Genomic DNA, 20,048 nt, shown 5'->3' on the forward strand with positions numbered 1-20,048 from the left:
CAAAACTCTGATTTTGGATTCGCCCTAGTTACACCAGAGACTGTATTTATTATGCAAACGTTGGTAATGCAGATCACCTGATTGGCTAGATGGTCCTTGTTTGCGCAAAGGATAGCCTGGGATCCGCCCCGGAAGTGGCAAACAGGGCGAGAGTGCAGATCTCGCTTCAGTTGAACTGACTGCCTGAAAGTTGTGAAATTGAGGATATGCAGTTGAATGCGAAAAAAACTTCAGTTTAGTTTGTAATCGTAGCCCATTTTCTGCAGCAATTAGTTAGGGAAAGGGCGCATTGAATGATAAGATACGCTTCATCGATAAAAGATGCGTAGAAATGGCGGGTTTCGTTTTAATTTCGCGTAGCCTCCAGCGGGCACACAAGTTTTTACCCGAACGGATTAGTTAGAAAGTTGAGTCGGTATCCACGGCCAGCTTATCTATCAAATGTACTTGTTGGTCAAGTAGGCCTATAAACATTTTTTAAGTAATAATTCATTCCTTTTATTAATTTCTCTCTCGTACGCTGACCGGACCCAACAATCATGACGGTAAGTTGTCTCGCCCATTAGGACACCGTGTGTGACTAAATATCTCGTATATTGGAAACTTTTTATGCCCCCGTTTGTACCTTTCTCTAACGCAAGTGTCCATGCATACACCGTCGAATTTGAAATATAGCCTTAAGCTGCACGTGACAATGGGGATTAAAATAGATAATTGTTTAGATGAGTGGGTGTGCCTTTTTCCTGTTCTTGTTGTCTCGTGTATCTTTGTAACTTGCTCTTTTATTTCCGTGTCTGTGGATCTGCCTGAGGCTGTAGTGGGTACAATTACCATAACAAATAAAACGGTCGAGTATGCCTCAGGGAACAGGTTTAGCTTGGGTGTTTACAGTAGCCGGTGTCATTACTTGGCCCCTACGTGGCAATTAAACAACCAAGTCTTCCATATGGTCACTGTTTGCACGTGCACCCACCCACCCATACAGGCCTATAGGCTCCCCTGTCCAATCAGAAAACCCCCTAGGAAAGCTTTCAGGCGAATGCAGTTGTTATAAAGTTGGAAAAGTCCAAACCCTGCGCCCCTATAGTTCAGATAATCGGATTCATGCCTACATTCCTGAAAGAAGCTACAGGGCGTGCATCCTGCCTTGCTGGTGAGGCCAGGGCGAGGTCACAGGCTCACGACAACATCGGACAGTCGCTTACACCCCCGTCGTTCCCCTCACACGCTCGAAAGCGTCCGTTCCTCGTGGCTCTTCCTCTTGGTCCTAACCGAAGAGGCTGCACAGCATCACTGAGGCGTCGCTATGACAACCCAACCTGGCCTTCCATCCACTCAATAAAGGAGGAGGGAGGAAGGAAGGAAGAGGAGGACTCATAGCAGAACGTATTTTGTAGTCCATCGCCGTGCTGTCAGACTAAGATGTCTCCTATGGAGGTCTTGGTCTGAATGCAAAATGATCTCAACTGACTGAATGTGATCCATGCATAGCCTTGCATAGGTGCTAATTCGTTTTTTCCATCACATCCGTAAAGTGACGTTTTTGTCCTTCCCCCTAGTCAAAGAGTTCATGTTTATGGAGAAGGTAAAGGGATGAGCTTCCAAACCACCGGGTCTTTAGACACCTGGGCCTCACTCTCATGAGGCACCCCGCCCTCAGCCTGTCATTGGCTGTTTTTAGACCCTATAATGGGTGGTTTTGCAGAACTAAGACCGGCGCTGTGGTTGGGTGGTTACAAGGTGGGCATGTATTATAATCCCTTGGTATAACTTCCAAGACTCCCTCACCGCAACACACAAACCTGAGGGAGGGAGGGAGGGAGGGAGGGAGGGAGGGAGGGAGGGAGGGAGGGAGGGAGGGAGGGAGGGAGGGAGGGAGGGAGGGAGGGAGGGAGGGAGGGAGGGAGGGAGGGAGGGAGGGAACAAACAGTGGATGGAATGCAGATTGTGGAAGAAAAAAAGCAAAAAAAAGTTACTTATCCGTAGAAGTAGATTTACCGTCACCTGCACCACACACACTCTGACACACACACTCACAAGTGTTCCAAGTTCCAAGAACTGCTGGCTTTCACAAGCGTGTGTCCACAGCACACAGTGTGTCCACAGCACACAGTCACTCCGGGATACCTCAACAGAGAAGAAGACAGTTCTGCTGACTCAAGTGGCCAGGGTTTGAGTTCATTAACGTCACTTTGTCTCTCAAAAGTATCCGTATTTGCCCTCGCCATTTAGGGTATGCGGGCAATCGCAACCCCTGACCGCAAGCACCCCAGGCTGCGATAGCTGATGGGGGTGTGCCGGGTGCCAGATTATTCTAGATCTCTGTCTTTGTCTTTCTCTCTGCCCTCTGTACGTCCCATTATCGATTTCTCTTCGCACAAAGGATATCTCTTTCTGTCCCCCTCTCTGTCTCTCTTTCCGTCCCGCTCTCAATTTCTGTGTCTTTCTGCCATCTGTCTCTCCCTTTCCATCTCGCAAATCTCATCCAATATGCATTTCCTTATTTCTCCCGCCCCCCCCCCCTCCTCCCTCCTTCCCTTTCTTTCATTGTGCGATATGCTTCCTGTTGTTCATCGCACGTCTTAAACCGATACACCCTCTTCTTCTGCTCACGATGTGAGGATGTGTTCAGCGTGAACAGCAGTTTGGCGTCACACCATGTTACGCTGTTAGTGTTATAGCCCTACATGCAACAATGGAAATTGAGTCTTTTATGTGGATTTGAACACCTTCCACATACACGCACGCACGCACACACACATACATGCACACACACACACTGACACAGACATTCATTGTTCTGCCTTTTGTCTTTGTAACATTGCCTTCGTGTGGCATCTTGAAGACCAGTTAACGTGACACCCACCCCCCACCTCTCTCTCTCTCTCCCTCTGTTTCTCCCCTCCCTTTCTCTTGCCTTCTCCGTTCTCTCTCCCTCTGTTTCTCCCCACACAGCCCGACCTCCTCAACTTCAAGAAGGGATGGATGTCGAAACTGGACGACCACGGAGAGGTAAAGCACGCCGTCTCTGCCCCGTCTCATCCGCCTTTCTGTCGCGCTCCTTCCCGCGTGCGCGTCTTCCTCCCTCCTTTCTCCACTTACTCACCCGCCCCCCCCAAGGAGAAAGGCTGCGTGTGTAAGCGGATAGCTGCCGACCATCCCAGGTGTTCTCTCACCTGAGAGCACGGCGAGGCCGTGCCACGACAGGTGTGTGCTGTGGTGGGATGCGCTCGAGTAAGATCTGAACTCTGCTGTGCGTGGGTGTGTGAGCGTGCGCGTAATACAGAGAGCCCAAACCATATCATGTTGTCTGCTGTAAAGAAGGGTGCACGTCTTCTCGTGAAATCCTCTCCCTCCCTCCCCCGAAGAGATTTTGACCATGATAAAGATGAACATGGAAGACTTGAATGGGAAACACGTGTGCGTCACATCTTGTTAAATTTTTACCCTCTCCTGCTTACTCTCCCTGTCAAAAATTTCCCCCCCCCCTCTTCCTCTCTATCTCTATCTCTCTATCTCTCTCTATCACACTCACACTCACACACACACACGAGCATCACCTCTTGGGTTGACATATTTCTCTCTCCCTGTCTCAAATGCGCGCTCTCTCTCTCTCTCTCTCCCTCCAGTGGAAGAAGCACTGGTTTGTGCTGACAGACGCTGGTCTGAGGTACTACAGAGACTCTGGGGCTGAGGAGGTATGTTTCGAACGTCAAGTGTTCTAGACGTGGGAGTCAGGTGGCTGAGCGGTTACGGAATTGGGCTAGTAATCCAAAGGTTGCAAATTTGACGTTGTGTCCTTGGGCAAGGCACTTCACCCTACTACCCTTTGGGGGAATTTCCCCTGTACTTACTGTGAGTCGCTCTGGATAAGAGTATCTGCTAAATGACTACATGTAAATGTAGACGTCTACTTCTGTTGTAGTTACGTTCAAGTTACTCTTCAGAAACAGTGATCCCTTTGGTCTTTTCTCTTTATCAGTTCTGTAAAGTATAAAATGTCGCGGAGAGAGGAGAAATCTGCCAAACTGTGCTTTCAGAGAGTGTGTGTGTGTTCTCAAAGACCGCTCCTGCTCATGGTGTCAGTTCCCCTCACCAGGTGTGCTTTCCCCCTGCAGAAAGACGACCTGGACGGAGAGATCGACCTCAAGTCCTGCGTCAAGGTGTCTGAGTTTGACGTGGAGAAGAACTACGGCTTTCAGATCCAGGTGAGGGGCTGGCAGCCGTCCTCTTCTGACTGGGGATTGTGCCAGAACTCTCCCTGTCTCTCTTTTCTCTCTCTTTCTCACCCCCCCAACCTGATCCTTTCTTTCTCCTCTCCTCTCTCCCTATCTCCTCTCCCTCTCTCCCCCCAACCTAACCCTTTCTCTCTGTCTTCTTCACCGTGGTTCATCCCTCCGCTGGTCAGACGCGCGAGGTGGTGGTCACGCTGTCAGCCATGACGGCCGGGATCAGGAAGAACTGGATCGAGGTGTTGAGGAAGAGCATCCGGCCCAGCACGTCCCCGGACCTCACACAGTGAGTTTGACACACACACACACACTCCTGGGCTCCCCCTCACCTCTCTCTGTCTCTGTCTCTGCCTCTCTCTCTCTCTCTCTCTCTCTCTCTCTCCGTATCGTCGGAGGGCCTCAGTAGTGGTATGCTTGGGTGCTCAAGGGTGCCTTCTATGCACCCCCAGTCCCAGTAGTCTGAAGGAATGTTCCGGTGCTTACATAGTGAGTCACACTCTTCCTGCAGTTTCGGGAGCCACTGTCACTTCATCGTCCTGTACTGTTGTTTTCCTCTTTCTCTCTCCCTCTCTCTCCCTCTCTCTCTCCGTCTCTCTCTCTCTCCTTCTTCCACTCCCTCCTTCGCCCCCCCCCCCTCCAGGCTGCCAGACAGCAGCAGTGACAAGGAGAACTCCCACGCTCACTCCCTGACCCCCTCCTCCCGCCGCCCCTCCACCCGCCACGGGGAGTTGAGGACCGAAGTCCCCCACGCCGCCCGGAGGTTCGACTACGTGGAGCTCTCTCCAGTCCCCGCCCTCGCCAGTCCCCTACCGGCCACTCAGAGAGAGGCGGGGGAGGGCCAGGGCAGGGAGCACGCCCAATGGCAGGAGGAGAGGAACCGGGACGCCACCAGCAGCCAATGGGAGGCGGTGTTGTCGAGGAAGGGGCCCGGCCTCGGTTCAGACCCCAGGCTACGGACGGAGACGGAGATCGAGAGGAAGTGGGCGGAGTTTGAGCGCCTGCCCTTGAAGGAGATGCGGTCGTTGCCACCAATGGGCTCGCGGCCCGTCGGGCTTCCAGCCAATGAGGCGCTGCAGAGGGAGGTAGTGCGTGGAGTGGATTTGTTCCCCCTAATTTGCTAAATAATCTCGGCGGTTAGACGCAAATTAACCCTTCATCTGTACGCCTCGGATGAAGTCAAACCCTCATTTCTGCCTGTTAACCCTTACGTTTCCCTTCAGTCAATCTCGCATGCTATCATATCATCGCTCCAGCAGTGCTCTCTATCTGTCCTACTGTAGGGCAAAGTCAGGTGTGGGCAGTGTTAAAAGTAGACTTTGTGGGCGTATCCAGTAAAACAGGCACTTGTTAACTAGAGAGGCTATAAAATCCAGGTATCCCCCTGCTTTCAGTGCCTGAAGGTATTTCGTGAGTGCCGCTAGCATTATCCCAACAGACAGTGACAGGAGATGGAGACAGTAGATTATCTGTAGTGAGTTCCATTGAACTTGTTTTGTGGGTGATGTCACCTTCCGGAATATTCCGTTCAACAGTACCTAAAACCTTGTGTGAGCACAGACCTTGATGTAGCCGGTAGACATGGGATAACGCTGGCAGCTAGCAGCACTGCTGAAGGGCCTGTTCTGTGTCGGTGGTTGCTGTGCGTGTGTTGTGTGCTGGGGAGGTGCATGGGGTGTTTTTAGCCCGTCCTCGCTGTTCATTTGGTGAGCTTTACCGTTGTGTGTCTCTCTCTCTCTCTCTCTCTCTCTCTCTCTGTCTCTCTCTCTCTCTGTCTCTCTCTCTCTGTCTCTCTCTGTCTCTCTCTGTCTCTCTCTCTCTTTCTCTCTCTGCCCATGTCTCCCTCCATCTCTCTCCCTCCATCTCTCTCTCCGTCCTTCTCTCCTTCTCACCCTCAGGTGGCGTCTCTGAGGCAGCAGCTGGAGCGTTTGCAGGGGGGAGGGGGGGGAGGAGGAGGAGGCGGTCCCGAGGCGCCGTGGGGGCGGAGCCTGGAGGCCATGGAGCGCGCCCACCGGCAGGCACTGGAGGAGCTGCAGAAACAACATGCCCGCCAGACCAGGGAGCTGGAGGCGGAGAGAGACCGGCTGCTGGAGGAGGAGACCCAGGCCACAGCACGAGGTCAGAGGTCAATGGCCCGCCACCGGGGCCCCCGTCTCAATCTGTCTGGGGTGGGCGATATGTCGGATATACTCAACGTGTTGTGGCTTTGTTCTACCAGGGATGTAGTTTGTTTGTATCTCGAACAACGTGATAGTCACAGGGTGTTCTTCCACGGGCAAGCATTATAACCGTTTTTAAAGACAGCCTTCAGAGGTGACATTTCGCCCTCCCCCCAGTTGTTTTCAGTTTCAGTGGTTGGAGCCCATTTTAAACAAAACCGTTTTTGGGGGGGTGATTTTGCATTTCCTTGTTGGGTCCGAAATTGTAGCTGCATAGCAGAATGTCTCAGGCCATCTGCAGTGCATGTTACAATGTACAGTACCAGGAGGTGGCGCTCCTGATAACAACAATGTCAATACCGTTCCAGAGCTTGTCAGATAACAAAACCTGACTGTGTGTGTGTGTGTGTGTGTCTCAGTGATGGAGGCACTGAAGAAGGCCCATAAGGAGGAGCTGGAGAGGGAGGTGGAGATGGCCAGGAGGATGGGGGGCGGAGCCGACCCACAAACCTTGCGTGGCCAACAGCAGTGAGTGTTCACCCCACACACACACACACACACACACACACACACACACACACAGGACCGAAACGCAGGTGAAAAGTTGAAGGTTTTCACCTCCGTGTTTCTTTTCACCTGCGTATTTCTATTTATCTGTGTGTTTTGAGTCACTCTTAGTGGTCTAAGCACACAGCCTCCCCTTCTTTGCTTTAACTGAATGTTTGGATTCTCTACATCGATCCTGTTAACCGTGTGTAGTCTGGCATGTTGATATAGACTCAGTTACTGTTTTAGACTGTGAACATACAAGGCTCACTCTGATTGGAGGAATATGGAGGGTCATGGACTGCTGCTTTAAACACTGATCAACTTCAAAATTCTAATATAATTGGAAAAATACTTCAGTTAAATTTTGTTCATAAGAATTTTCGGGGTTGGCAATAATTGTGGCATGTGGTCATGTTCAAAATATAGATTTCTTCATGACCATGTATTTTATTTATGTACTTTGGTGATTTTTTTTCAGTGTGACATTAAGCTAAACTAGTAGCGTCAGTACCTACCTAGTAATTACACGCAAAAAACGAAACAATATAGTATTGCGTATAATGATCATGTTCAGTATGGTAGGACAGTCCTGTAAAGAGCTGGTAAAGGCATACTACAATTCTTCCATGTCTTCGTCCCCTCCCTCCCCCAGGGCAGAGCATCAGGCCCTCCAGAGGGAGCTGGCCGCTCTGTCAGAGCGCTACTCCCACAAGTGTCTGGCGCTGAACCGCGCCCAGCAGAGCAGCGCAGAGATGGAGAGACAGAGCAGCCTGAAGGAGAGAGACATGGAGCAGCTGAGGAAGGAGAACCAGGTGAGACCCACCTGGGTCACCAGCGGGGGTGGGGGTGGACGGGGGGGGTGCAGGGAGGTGTGGGGCGATGGCGTGGTTGATGGGTCCTGGGATGTGTCAGTGATGGACTGGTGATTCTGTTATATCTTTAGTACGTTTATCGACCATGGTGTGTGTACTTTTGGCATGTTCAGCTTTTTTGGAAAGTGAGTTTGAGATTTTGGAAATATAAGGGGAGGCATGCAGCAAAGGGCCCAGGCTGGAATCGAACCCGTGCTGCCGCTGTAAGCCCTCAGCCCATGTTGTACACGCTCCACCCGGCAAGCCAGCTTTTAGGAACCTTTTTAATGACGTCAAAAAATTGACAATGATTGGTTTGAATGCACAAACATGGGAGGGAAATCCTAGTTCAGCCAAACGTAAGCACAAGCTCCTCTCCCCCTCCAGGACCTCCAGACACGCCTGGCCCAGGAGATGACCCGCATGCTCTCCCCCGCCACGGGACCAGGATCGGAGCGCGTCACCACCAGCAACCACCACAAGGACAGGACTTCCACTGAACAGGAGGTGGGTTATGATGGGAACAAGGGGATTGTATGGTTTAATAATAGTGTTTTAATTTTTTTTTATAAACACATTGCTTTTTTTGTCTTTTGTAATTGTGCTGCAATATAAAGTGCAATATTTAGATCATTTTTGTTCAGTCTTTTAATTTAATTGTCTTTAAGCAGTTTTGCTTAACTTTCTTTGCCTTAGACTTCTTCTCAATACTGTATATTTCCGCCTCTTTGAAAATTCTGATTGTTGGGGATCATTTCTTAGATCATCGAATGGACGCTCAGTCATTGGTTGAATCAAAATACAAAGTGGCTTTATTCATCTCAATACAGGTTATACACAATCACTGGACATTTCTCGCGCTGAGAAGCCCAACATTATACAGCAAACAGTGAAGCCCCTCCCCCTTCTAGTCTTAAACAGTCACAAGATATCGTTCCATGTCAATAATTTACATGCCAAATAAGTCGGCCTGACATTTAATTCGGGGGTCACAGTGTTTTCATGGCCTGATTAGGCTGTTGAACCCAAGCACAACAATTCCTTATTACTGCCTAATCAGTTTACACAGCTCTGAACTGCCGGGGGCAAAGTTGAGTGAAAACTCGTCTCTCTATCTCTCCAATTGTCAAGACATTGTCTTCTTTTTTATCATTAATCATTCTGTCAAAGTTTCCCTTTTGGCTGGCCTGTTTCACATCAGGGCAGTCAAATGACAGTGTAGCTTTGTTAACACAAAAGGGGCAGTTTCCAAGTGTTTCTATCTCCAACATGATCAAGGTCAGGTGGCTGAGCGGTTAGGGAGTCGGGCTATTAATCAGAAAGTTGCCGTTTTGATTCCCGTCGTGCAAAATGACATTGTGTCCTTGGGCAAGGCACTTCACCCTACTTGCCTTGGGGTGAACGTCCCTGTACTTGCTGTAAGTCGCTCTGGATAAGAGAGTCTGCTAAATGTAAATAAACCATATTTCCGGCTGTTGCTTCCTGTCCGTCCATTCTGTGTAGGCACCAAGTGATATGTGTTTGCGTTTAGCAATCAGTGTGTGAGCGATGATCCTACTCCAGCATGTTAGTTAGCATGTTAATCTCCGCCCATGCAGCCTCTAGTGGGTCCTATTCCACAAGAAAAGACCTAGCGGCATTAGCTAGCTAGCGGCATTAGCTAGCTAGCTAGCTAGCTGCATTAGCTGTGCTCCAAGTGTTGTAGGGAGTGAAAGGGGACCTGTGACATGGGCTGTTGAACACCACCATGGGCTGTTTAGTGGTTCTCCTGAAGGCACTGTCATGTTTGAGGGATTTTTGTACATGCGTTTCTTGCGTGTGTTTGGTGCGGTTGTTATCTTCATCATTGCCTTGTGGTGAACATTGCTGCTTTTTTGGTCCCAGGTCCTCCTCAGGGTGAAGGAGAACGAGGTCCAGTACCTGCATAAGGAGATCAGCTGCCTCAGAAACGAGCTCCAGTTCCTGACCTCGGTACGTCCGGGTTTCGATCTGGCTGGGGATTTGGGTGTGACTTATTACGGGAATCAACCTTTGGTGTGACCCGGTCCTGACCATGTGTGTGACCCCCCCCCCCCCCCCCCCCCCCCCCAGGAGAAGCGCGTGGCCTGCGAGCGCTCCGAGGAGCTCCAGGGGGAGCTGAGCAGCCTGAAGAGCCGGAGCGAGCGTGAGCTCCAGGGTGTGAGGGAGCACCTGAGGCTGGCCATGGCTGCCCTGCACGAGGGCCAGATCCTGGGGAACAGCCTGGAGCACTGAGACCCCCCCCACCACCACCAGCCCTGGAGAGAGGTAGGACTGGTAGAGAGAAAAGGTCTAGGTGGGGGTAGACAGGTTTTCCCGCAGAAAATGTGTTGGTTAGTAGGGTGGTAGGGTAGGGTGGGGTGCCGCCGTCAGACTGGGGGGTGGAGTTTGTGGAATGTAAGGGAGAAAACAGGACAGAGTAACATGGCGGATATCGTTATAAAAAATTAGTAGTTAAGGCGGCAGGCGTGTGTTGCTTAGGCGGCCGCCTTAACTGTAAAGTGCTGCAGGAAACCCTGGTCGAGGAGGAGGGGGAGAGGTAAAACTGGTGGAGAGAGAGATGGTCTGGGTGGGGGTAGAGGAGGAGGGGGAGAGGTAGGTCTGGCAGAGAGACAGATGGTCTAGGTGGGGGTAGAGAAGGAGGGAGAGGTAGGTCTGGCAGAGAGAGAGATGGTCTAGGTGGGGGTAGAGAAGGAGGGAGAGGTAGGTCTGGCAGAGAGAGAGATGGTCTAGGTGGGGGTAGAGAAGGAGGGAGAGGTAGGTCTGGCAGAGAGAGAGATGGTCTAGGTGGGGGTAGAGAAGGGGGGAGAGGTAGGTCTGGCGGAGAGTGAGATGGTCTAGGTGGGGGTAGAGAAGGAGGGCGAGGTAGGTCTGGCGGAGAGAGAGAGATGGTCTAGGTGGGGTTAGAGAAGGAGGGCGAGGTAGGTCTGGCGGAGAGAGAGAGATGGTCTAGGTGGGGGTAGAGAAGGAGGGAGAGGTAGGTCTGGCAGAGACAGAGATAGTCTAGGTGGGGGTAAAGAAGGAGGGAGAGGGACAGGGAAAGGTAGGTCTGGCGGAGAGAGAGATGGTCTAGGTGGGGGTAGAGAAGGAGGGAGAGGTAGGTCTGGCAGAGAGAGAGATGGTCTAGGTGGGGGTATAGGAGGAGGGAGAGGATATATTATTATTATTATTATTATTATCTCAATATGATGTAGTGTTTGCCATTCTGTGTTCTTCAGTTCCACGGGCACAGAGACGACGGCTGGGAGTGAGGAGGAGGAGGAGGAGGAGGATGAGGATAAGGAGGAGGAGGAGGAAGGCCTGGAGGCAGACTGGCTGAGAGGGACTGCGATAATGCCTTAACTGTCAACCATTCAGCCAATGAGAAGCTTAGACTAGGAATCATCTGATCGACAATCGGTCATATTACACTGGGTCGCGCATTATAAGTATCTGCACTTTTGTCAACTTTTTTTTTTTTTTTACTTCCGTTTTGTGAGTGTGCGAGAGGGTGTGATAGAGTGAACATTTTGGTCTAAGAAACTGGAATATTTGAGGACAGACATTCTTCCCGGTGGTTGATAAACGAGAGAGAACACGACATGCGACAGTACAGCACGGAGTTCTATGTACCCACAAATTGACAGCGTCTCCGCCGGAAAAATGGTCCGACCCCGAGCCGTACATCGGGTTATCTCCTGAGGGGGATGGACAAGCTGCAGCGCAATGTCCGGATTGGTCCGTAGGAGATGACACTGCATAGGTTATACATGGTCTTCCCTCACGACTCAAGCGAGCGGAAGCAGGTCTTGGGGCACAGTAGGTTCCTCAGCTTGCTGGTGAAGACTGCAGGATCTAATCACGGAGTTAGCATTTAGATGGAATACAGCATTTCTTCAACACAACTACTAGCATCTCATCGCCTGGCTTTGTACCTACTTGTATCATGTTTACAATGTTTTTCTCTCTTTTCTCCACCATAAATGGGAGCTTAAATTGATTGTTATCGCGGTTTTATTTTGAAATTAATGTTTTGTTGCTTTTAGTCATTCCTCTTGGACTTTGGAGAATTAACTGTTTCCATTGGGATTCATACAGGGGGAAAACAGCCAATTCCTGGAAAGCCAATTAATACTAAATACAGTACTGAATTGTATGCACCTGCCTCTGTGTCCTGGATTGCTTATACAAGGATGACTGGTGGTTATTATTTAACCTCCAATTAGTCTTGTAATTTTATTTGTACTTTTTCTCTCAACCTCCATTCCTAAACAAACAATGTTTTAGGCATGTTTGTGTGTGCCACATCAAATTACTAGTGTTGCATTAATGAGCCAATGTTTTTTTTACTGTCTTTTGTGATGAGATGAACTAGCTACCTGTATTTTGAGAAAAATAAAATCATATTTAATGTAGAAGATGTGACAAATGGAAATGACTGAAAATCTACAAAGGACAGGCATAATTTTCCAACCTTTAAAAGAAACTAAGTACCAGGGGTCACCCTGAGTCTGACCCTACAAATGAATAAACAAGCGAGGTGTTGAATAATATAAATGTCTGAAGGACAGCACTCCAACAGGGCTGGAGCCTTGCCTGAATATGGAGGACTATTTCAAGTAAAATCCAGAATTTCAAGATACGTTTGATATCCATTTCCTATCTGGAATTAAATAACATTTATTATAAAGATGGAACAGAGCTTTCCCTGCAAAAAACGTAGAACCTTTAAGTCACTCAGCCATAAGATGATGAGGCTACAACCTTTAAGCTTTACGCAAGGGTGCTAATCTCCTACTATAGAGGGGCATGACCACCCTGGGAGTCAGTCACCCATCTTTACCCTCTCCTACTGTAGAGGGGCATGACCATCCTGGGAGTCAGTCACCCATCTTTACCCTCTCCTACTGTAGAGGGGCATGACCATCCTGGGAGTCAGTCACCCATCTGTACCCAACGTGCCGTGACAGACTCCCATCCCCACTGCTCTCCCCCTCCTCTGGTCTGTGTGGATACGCAGTGGTTTTCTATGCGCTTTCCCACCGATATGTACAGTGATGAAGAAAGTGTTTTGTCCGTCTCTTCATAAACGGAGTGACTAAGTTCAGTTGAGTTCTGGATTTTAATAAGTATTTATCAATCTGCAGATTGGGAGAGAAAACCAGACCTCTGACAATAAATGACAACACAACACCAGGCTTAGGTCTCAATCAAGTCTCTCTCCCCTCTGAAGGCCGGAGGACCATCTTTTATAGGGCACAAGAATGTAATCATAGATAGTGACAGTCAGGCAGAAATGACGTTACAACAGTCTCAGAGAAAGAGATTCACAGCTCCCAACACATGACCACTCAAAGTTCATAGTTGGAGCTCTCCTTGTAGTCATGACAAGGACCATTTAGCCAGTACTTTCTCCTGATCTCAAACATCTATTAGCCCTGACACATAGACACAATCTACTCTTATTAATAGCAAGCTTACATGAGAACATACTAACTAGTATCCAATGACTAGTTCTCTTGATTAGTGAATAATGTAAGCACACAGGAAATCTAAATTTCTTCCACAACAGGGTACAATGTTACAATTTCCCTAATAATTATATTTGTTCTGTTCAAAATATAAACTCACAGCCACACTTGAGCCTTAGCATTGAATTGGTGTAACTCACTCTGGTTTATTGGTCCCCATTGGCACCATTTCTGTGTCCAGCTCTGGGTTTTCTTTGCCCCAAAGGTTTGTGAGATCAAACAAGCCCTCTGGTACCTCAACCGGTTAGACTCTGTCTTCTGTCCCAGGGAGGGACCGGTTAAAGGCCATCACATTTCTGAGGCTGACTGACTGATAGCAATCAGACATGGGCAGGAATGGTATTTACAGTTGAGGACTGAGCCTGGTTCTCAGAAGAGATTTCTATCCGGTTTTTATATCCACCACTTACAAAAAACTTCATACATTTGGAATCTGGAATGATTGCATACCTTAAGGTGTGCGTTCAAATCTAGACAAAAAAAAGTGTTGTGTATATAGTGCATCATAGAACAGGAGTTAGGAAGAGCATAGTTAACGGCTGGTGTCCCAGAGTGGGGACCGGGTGACCGTGGAGTGGGACCAGGACAGGGTGGTGCTGGAGAGCCACCTGGAGGAGAAGGGCAGGGCGCTGGAGCTGTCGGAGCTGATGGGTGTTCAACAGGACAAAGGCTCTGTCGCCAAAGGTCAGTGAAGCTCAAATATGGAAATGAACGAATCACGGGAATATCTCTTTCCTCAGATGATCCGCTAACCTGATCTGCTTATTTGTCACTTAACTCCACTGTCCTGTCACTGTCAGGGTTCAAGGCAGAGTGGTCAGCCGTGAAGGAGGAGCATCGGTACGTGGGAGGTCTGGGGGAAGAGTTCTGGTCCTCTCTCTTACCAACCGTCTCTGGAGGAAGGGATCCCTCTCTGAATTGCTCCTCCCAAGGTTTCTTCCATTTTTTCTCCCGTTGGGAGTTTTTCTGGGAGTTTGTCCTTGTCTTCCTTGAGGGTTTAGGTTGGTTGAGGGGCAGTTCTATGGGCGTATGTGAAGCCCTCTGTGACATGCTTGCGTGTAAAAAGGGCTATACAAATAAATTTGATTTGATTTGAGTCTGTTTTGGGTGTAAAGACTGGTGACTGTTGATCAGTGACTGGGTGCATGGAGGAGGCCAGTTAAGGAAGGGAGGTCTTACTCCACCCCTCCTTCCCCCTGGCCATCTGGCCATCTACCTCAATAGTACTGCAGACTCTGTAATGAATGTACAAATGATGATGGATTAATCTGAGACTGATTGAAGAAAGTACAAATTACAACATGAACATGCTGTGTGTTTACATTAAGTTGGGATGGGTTTCTATTGGTACAATGGCACTTGTTTTTTCACTTTTTATTGCATCAAATCATATACTCCAGTTTCTGTACGTTCTGTGAAATAGTGAAGGCAAAACTTAAATGAAAAGAGCCATGTTTGAAAGAGTTCTCATAGAGAGAGAGAGAGAGAGAGAGAGAGAGAGAGAGAGAAAGAGAGAGAGATCTCCTAGATACACAATAACTCTTCCCTCACAATAACAAAATATTTCTGGTTGTTTTTTGAGTACAAATATTTACCTGTCCTCTGTGAAACTTTCATTTGTTGGTATTGGATCCTTGTTATCGCACCATAAACATTGCCCTCCCACTTCAAAAAACAAGTTGGAGCTTGAATTTTGTGAGAAACGAAACTGATACTGAACAGCTGTAGGGGGTTAAATATTGGCCAAACAACCAAAACGAATTCCCTTATGGTTTAAAGGAAGATGGGAAACTGAACAGTGTATTAGCAATAGCATGAATCAAATAACGTCAATGCAAATATAATTCCAGTTATTTGACTCTTTGGGCTAAATCAGAACAAGAATGGTCAAAGTAAGGTTAAAATGAAATACGCATTTATTAACATTGCAAATGAATGAAATCAATTACAGGGAAAACACGTTACAAAATGAAGGCTTTGAATCTTACCTATTCTACCATGATCATTGTAAATCAGAGAGAAAGCAAGAGTAGGACAGAAGGACAAGTGACAACTGAGGAGAAGGTCTCAGGAGATAAAGAATCCACAGAACATTGCATTACAATTGAAGTGTCGCTAAGCCCCGCCCCCCTTAGTTACTGTTGCTAACTCGGACAAGCTATCGCAGCTGACTTGAGTTTTAGCCGTCAAGGGGGACTTCCTGGTGGATGACAAACTTAAATTGGAGGCGAGAATTTAAAGATCTCAATGCAATCTTACGGTCAATCACGATATCCTGAATCGTGGATATCCAATGCTTGGCAATACCAACATTGTTGATGCACCGCAGGGTTAGATTAACTACATTATAATTTAACTTCAGTAATTTAACTAATCTGGATAGGCAATGAGAAGTAAACCTACGTTTATAAGTTTATTTACAAGCATTACCCTGTCCCTGAGAGGGCAGTGTCCTAACTTTCTAGATAGTGAATAGCTATCCAAACGTTATACGTTGCTAATAACGTTAACGTTAGCTAGTTTTAACCAGAGATAACTTGCCTAAACCTAGTATAACATCAGTGGTGAAAGTAAGCCGGTACTGTGAATGACAATGTGATGACATCCTTCGTTACGTTGACTGTGGTCTGCCAAACAGCTTTATCCACCGGAGACATTTGGCCCTATCTTGTTTTGGGATAAAATATACCCCATTGTCCATCTTCTCATGATACCTCGTATCAGTGTTGCATCTAGCTCCTACACATCGTTTGACCATTGTTTTTACACTTAAATTACAACAAACCCGATAAAACAATAGAAGAATCCCTTTTCCTAATGCTACTCTATGGAGTTCTAAACTGAAGATGTCCGAGCGCAGCTGTTAGTAAACTGCCATTGGCCCGTTTGCGTTCGAGGGGCGGGGCGGGCCCTTTATACAACCATTGCACTTGTAAACTTGCTGTGATTTGCCTCAGTTTGTGAAGAGAGACGACTGCTACCGTACAAACAGTTATCAAGAGGTAAGATATTTTAATAATATCTCAATTAAGTGATCTTCTATTATATGGGGTGTTTTAAAAGGTCCTACAAGTAGAACGTATTTTATATATGACTGTATACATCAATATGCATTTTGCCCATAATTTAGCTAACTATTGTCACACTAAATGTTTGCATTATGGCAAAAAATAATGCATTGTGTGACTCATCAATCTATCTCTGATGGGTTGTGTGTATGTGTCATTATTTTGTAGTGTTTAAGGAAGTAAAAAATACTTGTTTTAAATTTAAAAATAACAATAATTTAGAATTAATAACCAAACACTCTACTAAATGTCCTTCACAGTTAAAGGGAAGTGAAAACAGTAATACCTTTCCCTTTTCCGCAACCGTCTGTGTCAGTGGCCCACATACAGTGACAGACATGCAGACTTGTGCAATCACATTTCTTTGGTGCCTTTTGCTGTTGCTGCTTCATGTCTCTGGGCTAGACTCGGTCTCACCAAGAGGACGCCTATTCAGTAAGTCAGCCTAGGGCGCACATCCTTATTATATGAATGTTACTGTATAGATGAATCATGGCTATTTTCAAATAGAATGCAAAGAGATATAACTGAGTAGTTTGCTCTCCCCCCCCCCCCCCCCCCCCCCCCCCATTCAGTGAGGGACAGCACTCCCCTGGAGGGCGACGTTAGGCTGGTGGGGGGGCGAGTGCTGTCGGAGGGCCGAGTGGAGATTTACCACAGCGGCAAATGGGGAACGGTGTGTGACGACGGCTGGGACCTGGCAGAGGCCCAGGTGGTGTGTCGGCATCTGCAATTTCCTGCTGCAAAAGCTGCAGTCAGTGGAGGAATCTACGGAGAGGGTTCGTTTCTCCCCCACTTTACTTACACTGTTCGGCCACCGTTTAGGCAGTAGAGAGACGTTTTGGCTTGTGTGGCATATTGGTAGGTAGGTATTTATTCATCCCTGAGTGGGAATTGTAGTTACAGCAAGCAAGTTAGTTACTAAGTACCAGTAATAAAATGGGTTACCAATACAAAGATATACAGAGCTGAGCAAGGTCATGGTTAATTCATGGGGTAGTACACATGTATAAAACAATTTAACGCAGGTAACCAAAATAAATGTATGCAGGCGATACAATACAGTAACTGATGCAGTATTGGATCCAATTTATTATATGTGAAAGTCATTCATTGTCTTTCCTTACGTTATTGTCTTATTCTATGTGAAAGGTTCTGGATCCATTTGGCTGGATGATGTGGACTGCAAAGGAACAGAAAAATCCTTATCCAGTTGTACCTTCAAAGATTGGGCGTTAACAGACTGCTCCCACAAGGAAGATGCTGGGGTCGTTTGTGAGACCGGTACGCTTCACCATGCATCTGAAACATCACGTTGCTGTGAGAGAGCTTATCAACATCCTAACTCAACCAAGTCCTGTAAAGTTATGAAAACAACCAACACAGCAAAGCAGTGTTTAACATCTTTAGTAAGCTCATTGAACTTCATTGATACACATTCCCCTATTGATTTCTTGGCTTTAATAGACAGTTGATTGTGAACCAAGAGCGCCACATACAACAAAAATAAACCAAGAGCGCCCCCTTGTGGACAGAATCAAACACCATAAAATTACAACATGACAAACATCACATGCATAATGAGTCAGAAACATTTGGACAAAAGTCTTGGATTATGATGCCTTATATCTCTGTCCTCCTGTGCCTACTTCATCTCCTGTTCTCCTCCTGGTGTACCAGGCAGCAATATGAGCAGCACAGTCCATCTGCTGGACCACCGGCATGGCCTGTCTGAGGAGCTGGGCCAGCTGTTTGATTCTGGGGAGGGGTGTGACGTGGACATCCTGGTCCAGAGTCCTACTGGGAACAGACTGGATAATGGCTCCTTAGAGATGGAGGAGAGGCACATCTGCATGCACAGGCTGGTCCTCTTCCTCTTCCCACAGTTCAATGTGACCCTTCGAGCCCAAAAATTCACCATTGAAGTAAGCCAGTCGTGTCAGACATATGTCACTAGCTTCATCAGGTACAGTGGTCCCCACCAAACATTTCTTTTCATATGGCGGATTTCCATCATATATTGTTGATGAGACGTGCATGTTGTTATTGGGCTTCGTATATCTCGTTTTGTAGTTGTCGTTCTTCATCTCTCCGTCTCCTCAGGTATCTTTACACTCGCCAGACCGAGGTGACGGTCTCCTCGGCCCACTGCCTCCATCAGCTGGCCTCCGAGTTTGGGGTGACCCAACTGATGCAGGACACGGGCAGGCTCTTCACTGTGCTGCTCCCTGAGGACAGAACCTTCCACACCCAGGTGGCCCTCTACCAGTACTCCGTGGAGACTGGGGATCTCGTGCTCCAGGAGAACTGTCTTCAGTACCTGTCCTGGAACTTTGAGGATCTGATCAGCTCCCCTGCCTGGATGGATCTTTCCATAAACACGCTGCAGACCCTTCTGTCTCGCTCGGACCTGGTGGTGCCAGACGAGGCTTTCCTCCTGCAGGCCCTGGAGAGCTGGATCTCGGGAAGGGAAAACTCAGTCGATCTGGAGAACCAGAAAGCCCTGCTGGGTGAAATCCGCTTTCCTCTGATCCCTGCCGAGAAGCTCTACGACTTGCAGCTCACCTCGCAGCTGTACAAGAGGCACGAGAAGCTGTACAGCGATGGTGTGCTGAAGGGGTTCGAGTTTAACGTCTTGCTCGTTGGCAAGCTGAAGAAGCGTGCAGACTTCACAGGGGAGGAGTTTGACTACCAACCCAGGATCTACACAGCTGAGCCATGGAGCCTCAATATCAACAATACCAAAAATGACCCGCCATACAGGAGACCTGTATATCATCCATATTATCATGAAGAATTGTACTCTCCGAACACAGCTGAATTGAGCACTCCTGTCCACAGTAGCCTTGTCTTTCAGGACAACAAGATCAGCTGGACCGCAGAGGTCTACCTGAATCGTCAACAATGTCCAAGTTGTGAGACCCTTCCCGCAGCGAAACTTTGCACCCAAAATACCATCGACCAAAGGACCATTCGCTACAGTAACAGGCTGCTGATACTGTGTAAGGAAAAGTATGTGTCTCATGTCCAAGACTTCAAGGACAACCTGGCCTTGGTGCCCAATGATAGTAGCAGCCAGTCATTGGCCTACCCCTGCCCTGATGACCAGTATGCCTATCGCTTTGTTGTGAGACCTGAGTACTTCTAATCAGAAAGCACTCAGCCCTCTGGGTTCTCTGTTTGCCATCAATCAAACGATTGAAATCTGTCACCAATCACCCATTTATTGATTGTATTAGGACAGTGGTTCTTTTATAAGTAAAAAAATAGGTATTTTAGCATACAGTATGGGATTTACATTTTTATATACTATTCGCCTACACTTTGATTTGTTGCAGGAAAAAAATCGAAATGTGTATTTTCTCTCATCAGCATTTACATGAAATTACTCTGAATAAAGGCATTTAAACTAGACTGAGATGTGGATCGTATTTTTGCTACAAACTTTATTTTCCCTCATCATGTGACCTATTTTTCAATGCTCACAGAAGCCACTAGAGGGAGTCCCTAAAGAATCTTAGCACCACATAAAAATAAAATAGACAATGTAGTAACTAAGTAGGTCATTTGTGAACAAACGACTAGGCCATGCTCTCTCCCCCTGAATTCTCTGATGCCTTCTGATACAAATAAATGATTATTGGAGTGGAATCTCAGCAGGGGA

At 47.7% G+C, this 20,048-nt stretch overlaps 2 protein-coding genes across 3 annotated transcripts; both read left to right on the top strand.

Annotated features, from left to right (window-relative positions):
- The first annotated feature begins 133 nt into the window (after positions 1-133).
- On the top strand, positions 134-12,203 carry triobpb (TRIO and F-actin binding protein b). Its single transcript, XM_084678427.1, has 13 exons — positions 134-545; positions 2,956-3,012; positions 3,630-3,698; positions 4,119-4,208; positions 4,409-4,518; positions 4,873-5,314; positions 6,128-6,347; positions 6,808-6,916; positions 7,590-7,749; positions 8,176-8,295; positions 9,673-9,759; positions 9,880-10,074; positions 11,025-12,203. Exons 1-12 carry the CDS (start codon positions 540-542, stop codon positions 10,039-10,041), a joined length of 1,632 nt encoding a protein of 543 aa, XP_084534553.1. The 5' UTR covers positions 134-539; the 3' UTR covers positions 10,042-10,074; positions 11,025-12,203.
- Positions 12,204-15,500: 3,297 nt separating this feature from the next.
- Positions 15,501-19,796, top strand: LOC146253973 (galectin-3-binding protein A-like). 2 transcript variants are annotated; one of them, XM_084678426.1, is made up of 6 exons: positions 15,501-16,318; positions 16,645-16,819; positions 16,960-17,163; positions 17,537-17,668; positions 18,065-18,350; positions 18,488-19,796. In XM_084678426.1, the coding sequence occupies exons 2-6, from the start codon at positions 16,723-16,725 to the stop codon at positions 19,530-19,532; spliced, it is 1,764 nt and encodes a 587-aa protein (XP_084534552.1). In that variant the 5' UTR covers positions 15,501-16,318; positions 16,645-16,722; the 3' UTR covers positions 19,533-19,796. The 2 variants fall into 2 exon arrangements, with proteins under 2 accessions (XP_084534552.1, XP_084534551.1); XM_084678425.1 differs by having other exon boundaries at positions 16,701-16,819.
- Positions 19,797-20,048: the final 252 nt, after the last annotated feature.

Source organism: Hypomesus nipponensis, chromosome 17 (assembly GCF_054491055.1).
Source record: "Hypomesus nipponensis isolate SF chromosome 17, ASM5449105v1, whole genome shotgun sequence".
Classification (NCBI taxonomy): Eukaryota; Metazoa; Chordata; class Actinopteri; order Osmeriformes; family Osmeridae; genus Hypomesus; species Hypomesus nipponensis.

Bases quoted from the DNA above. Each gene is read 5' to 3' on its own strand.
- LOC146253973 (XM_084678426.1), top strand. From the start codon at position 16,723: ATGCAGACTTGTGCAATCACATTTCTTTGGTGCCTTTTGCTGTTGCTG. The intron at 16,820-16,959 runs GTAAGTCAGCCT...CCCCCCATTCAG, and splicing joins ACCAAGAGGACGCCTATTCA to TGAGGGACAGCACTCCCCTG. The intron at 17,164-17,536 runs GTTCGTTTCTCC...TCTATGTGAAAG, and splicing joins TGGAGGAATCTACGGAGAGG to GTTCTGGATCCATTTGGCTG.
- triobpb (XM_084678427.1), top strand. The intron at 5,315-6,127 runs GTAGTGCGTGGA...TCTCACCCTCAG, and splicing joins ATGAGGCGCTGCAGAGGGAG to GTGGCGTCTCTGAGGCAGCA. The intron at 7,750-8,175 runs GTGAGACCCACC...CTCCCCCTCCAG, and splicing joins AGCTGAGGAAGGAGAACCAG to GACCTCCAGACACGCCTGGC.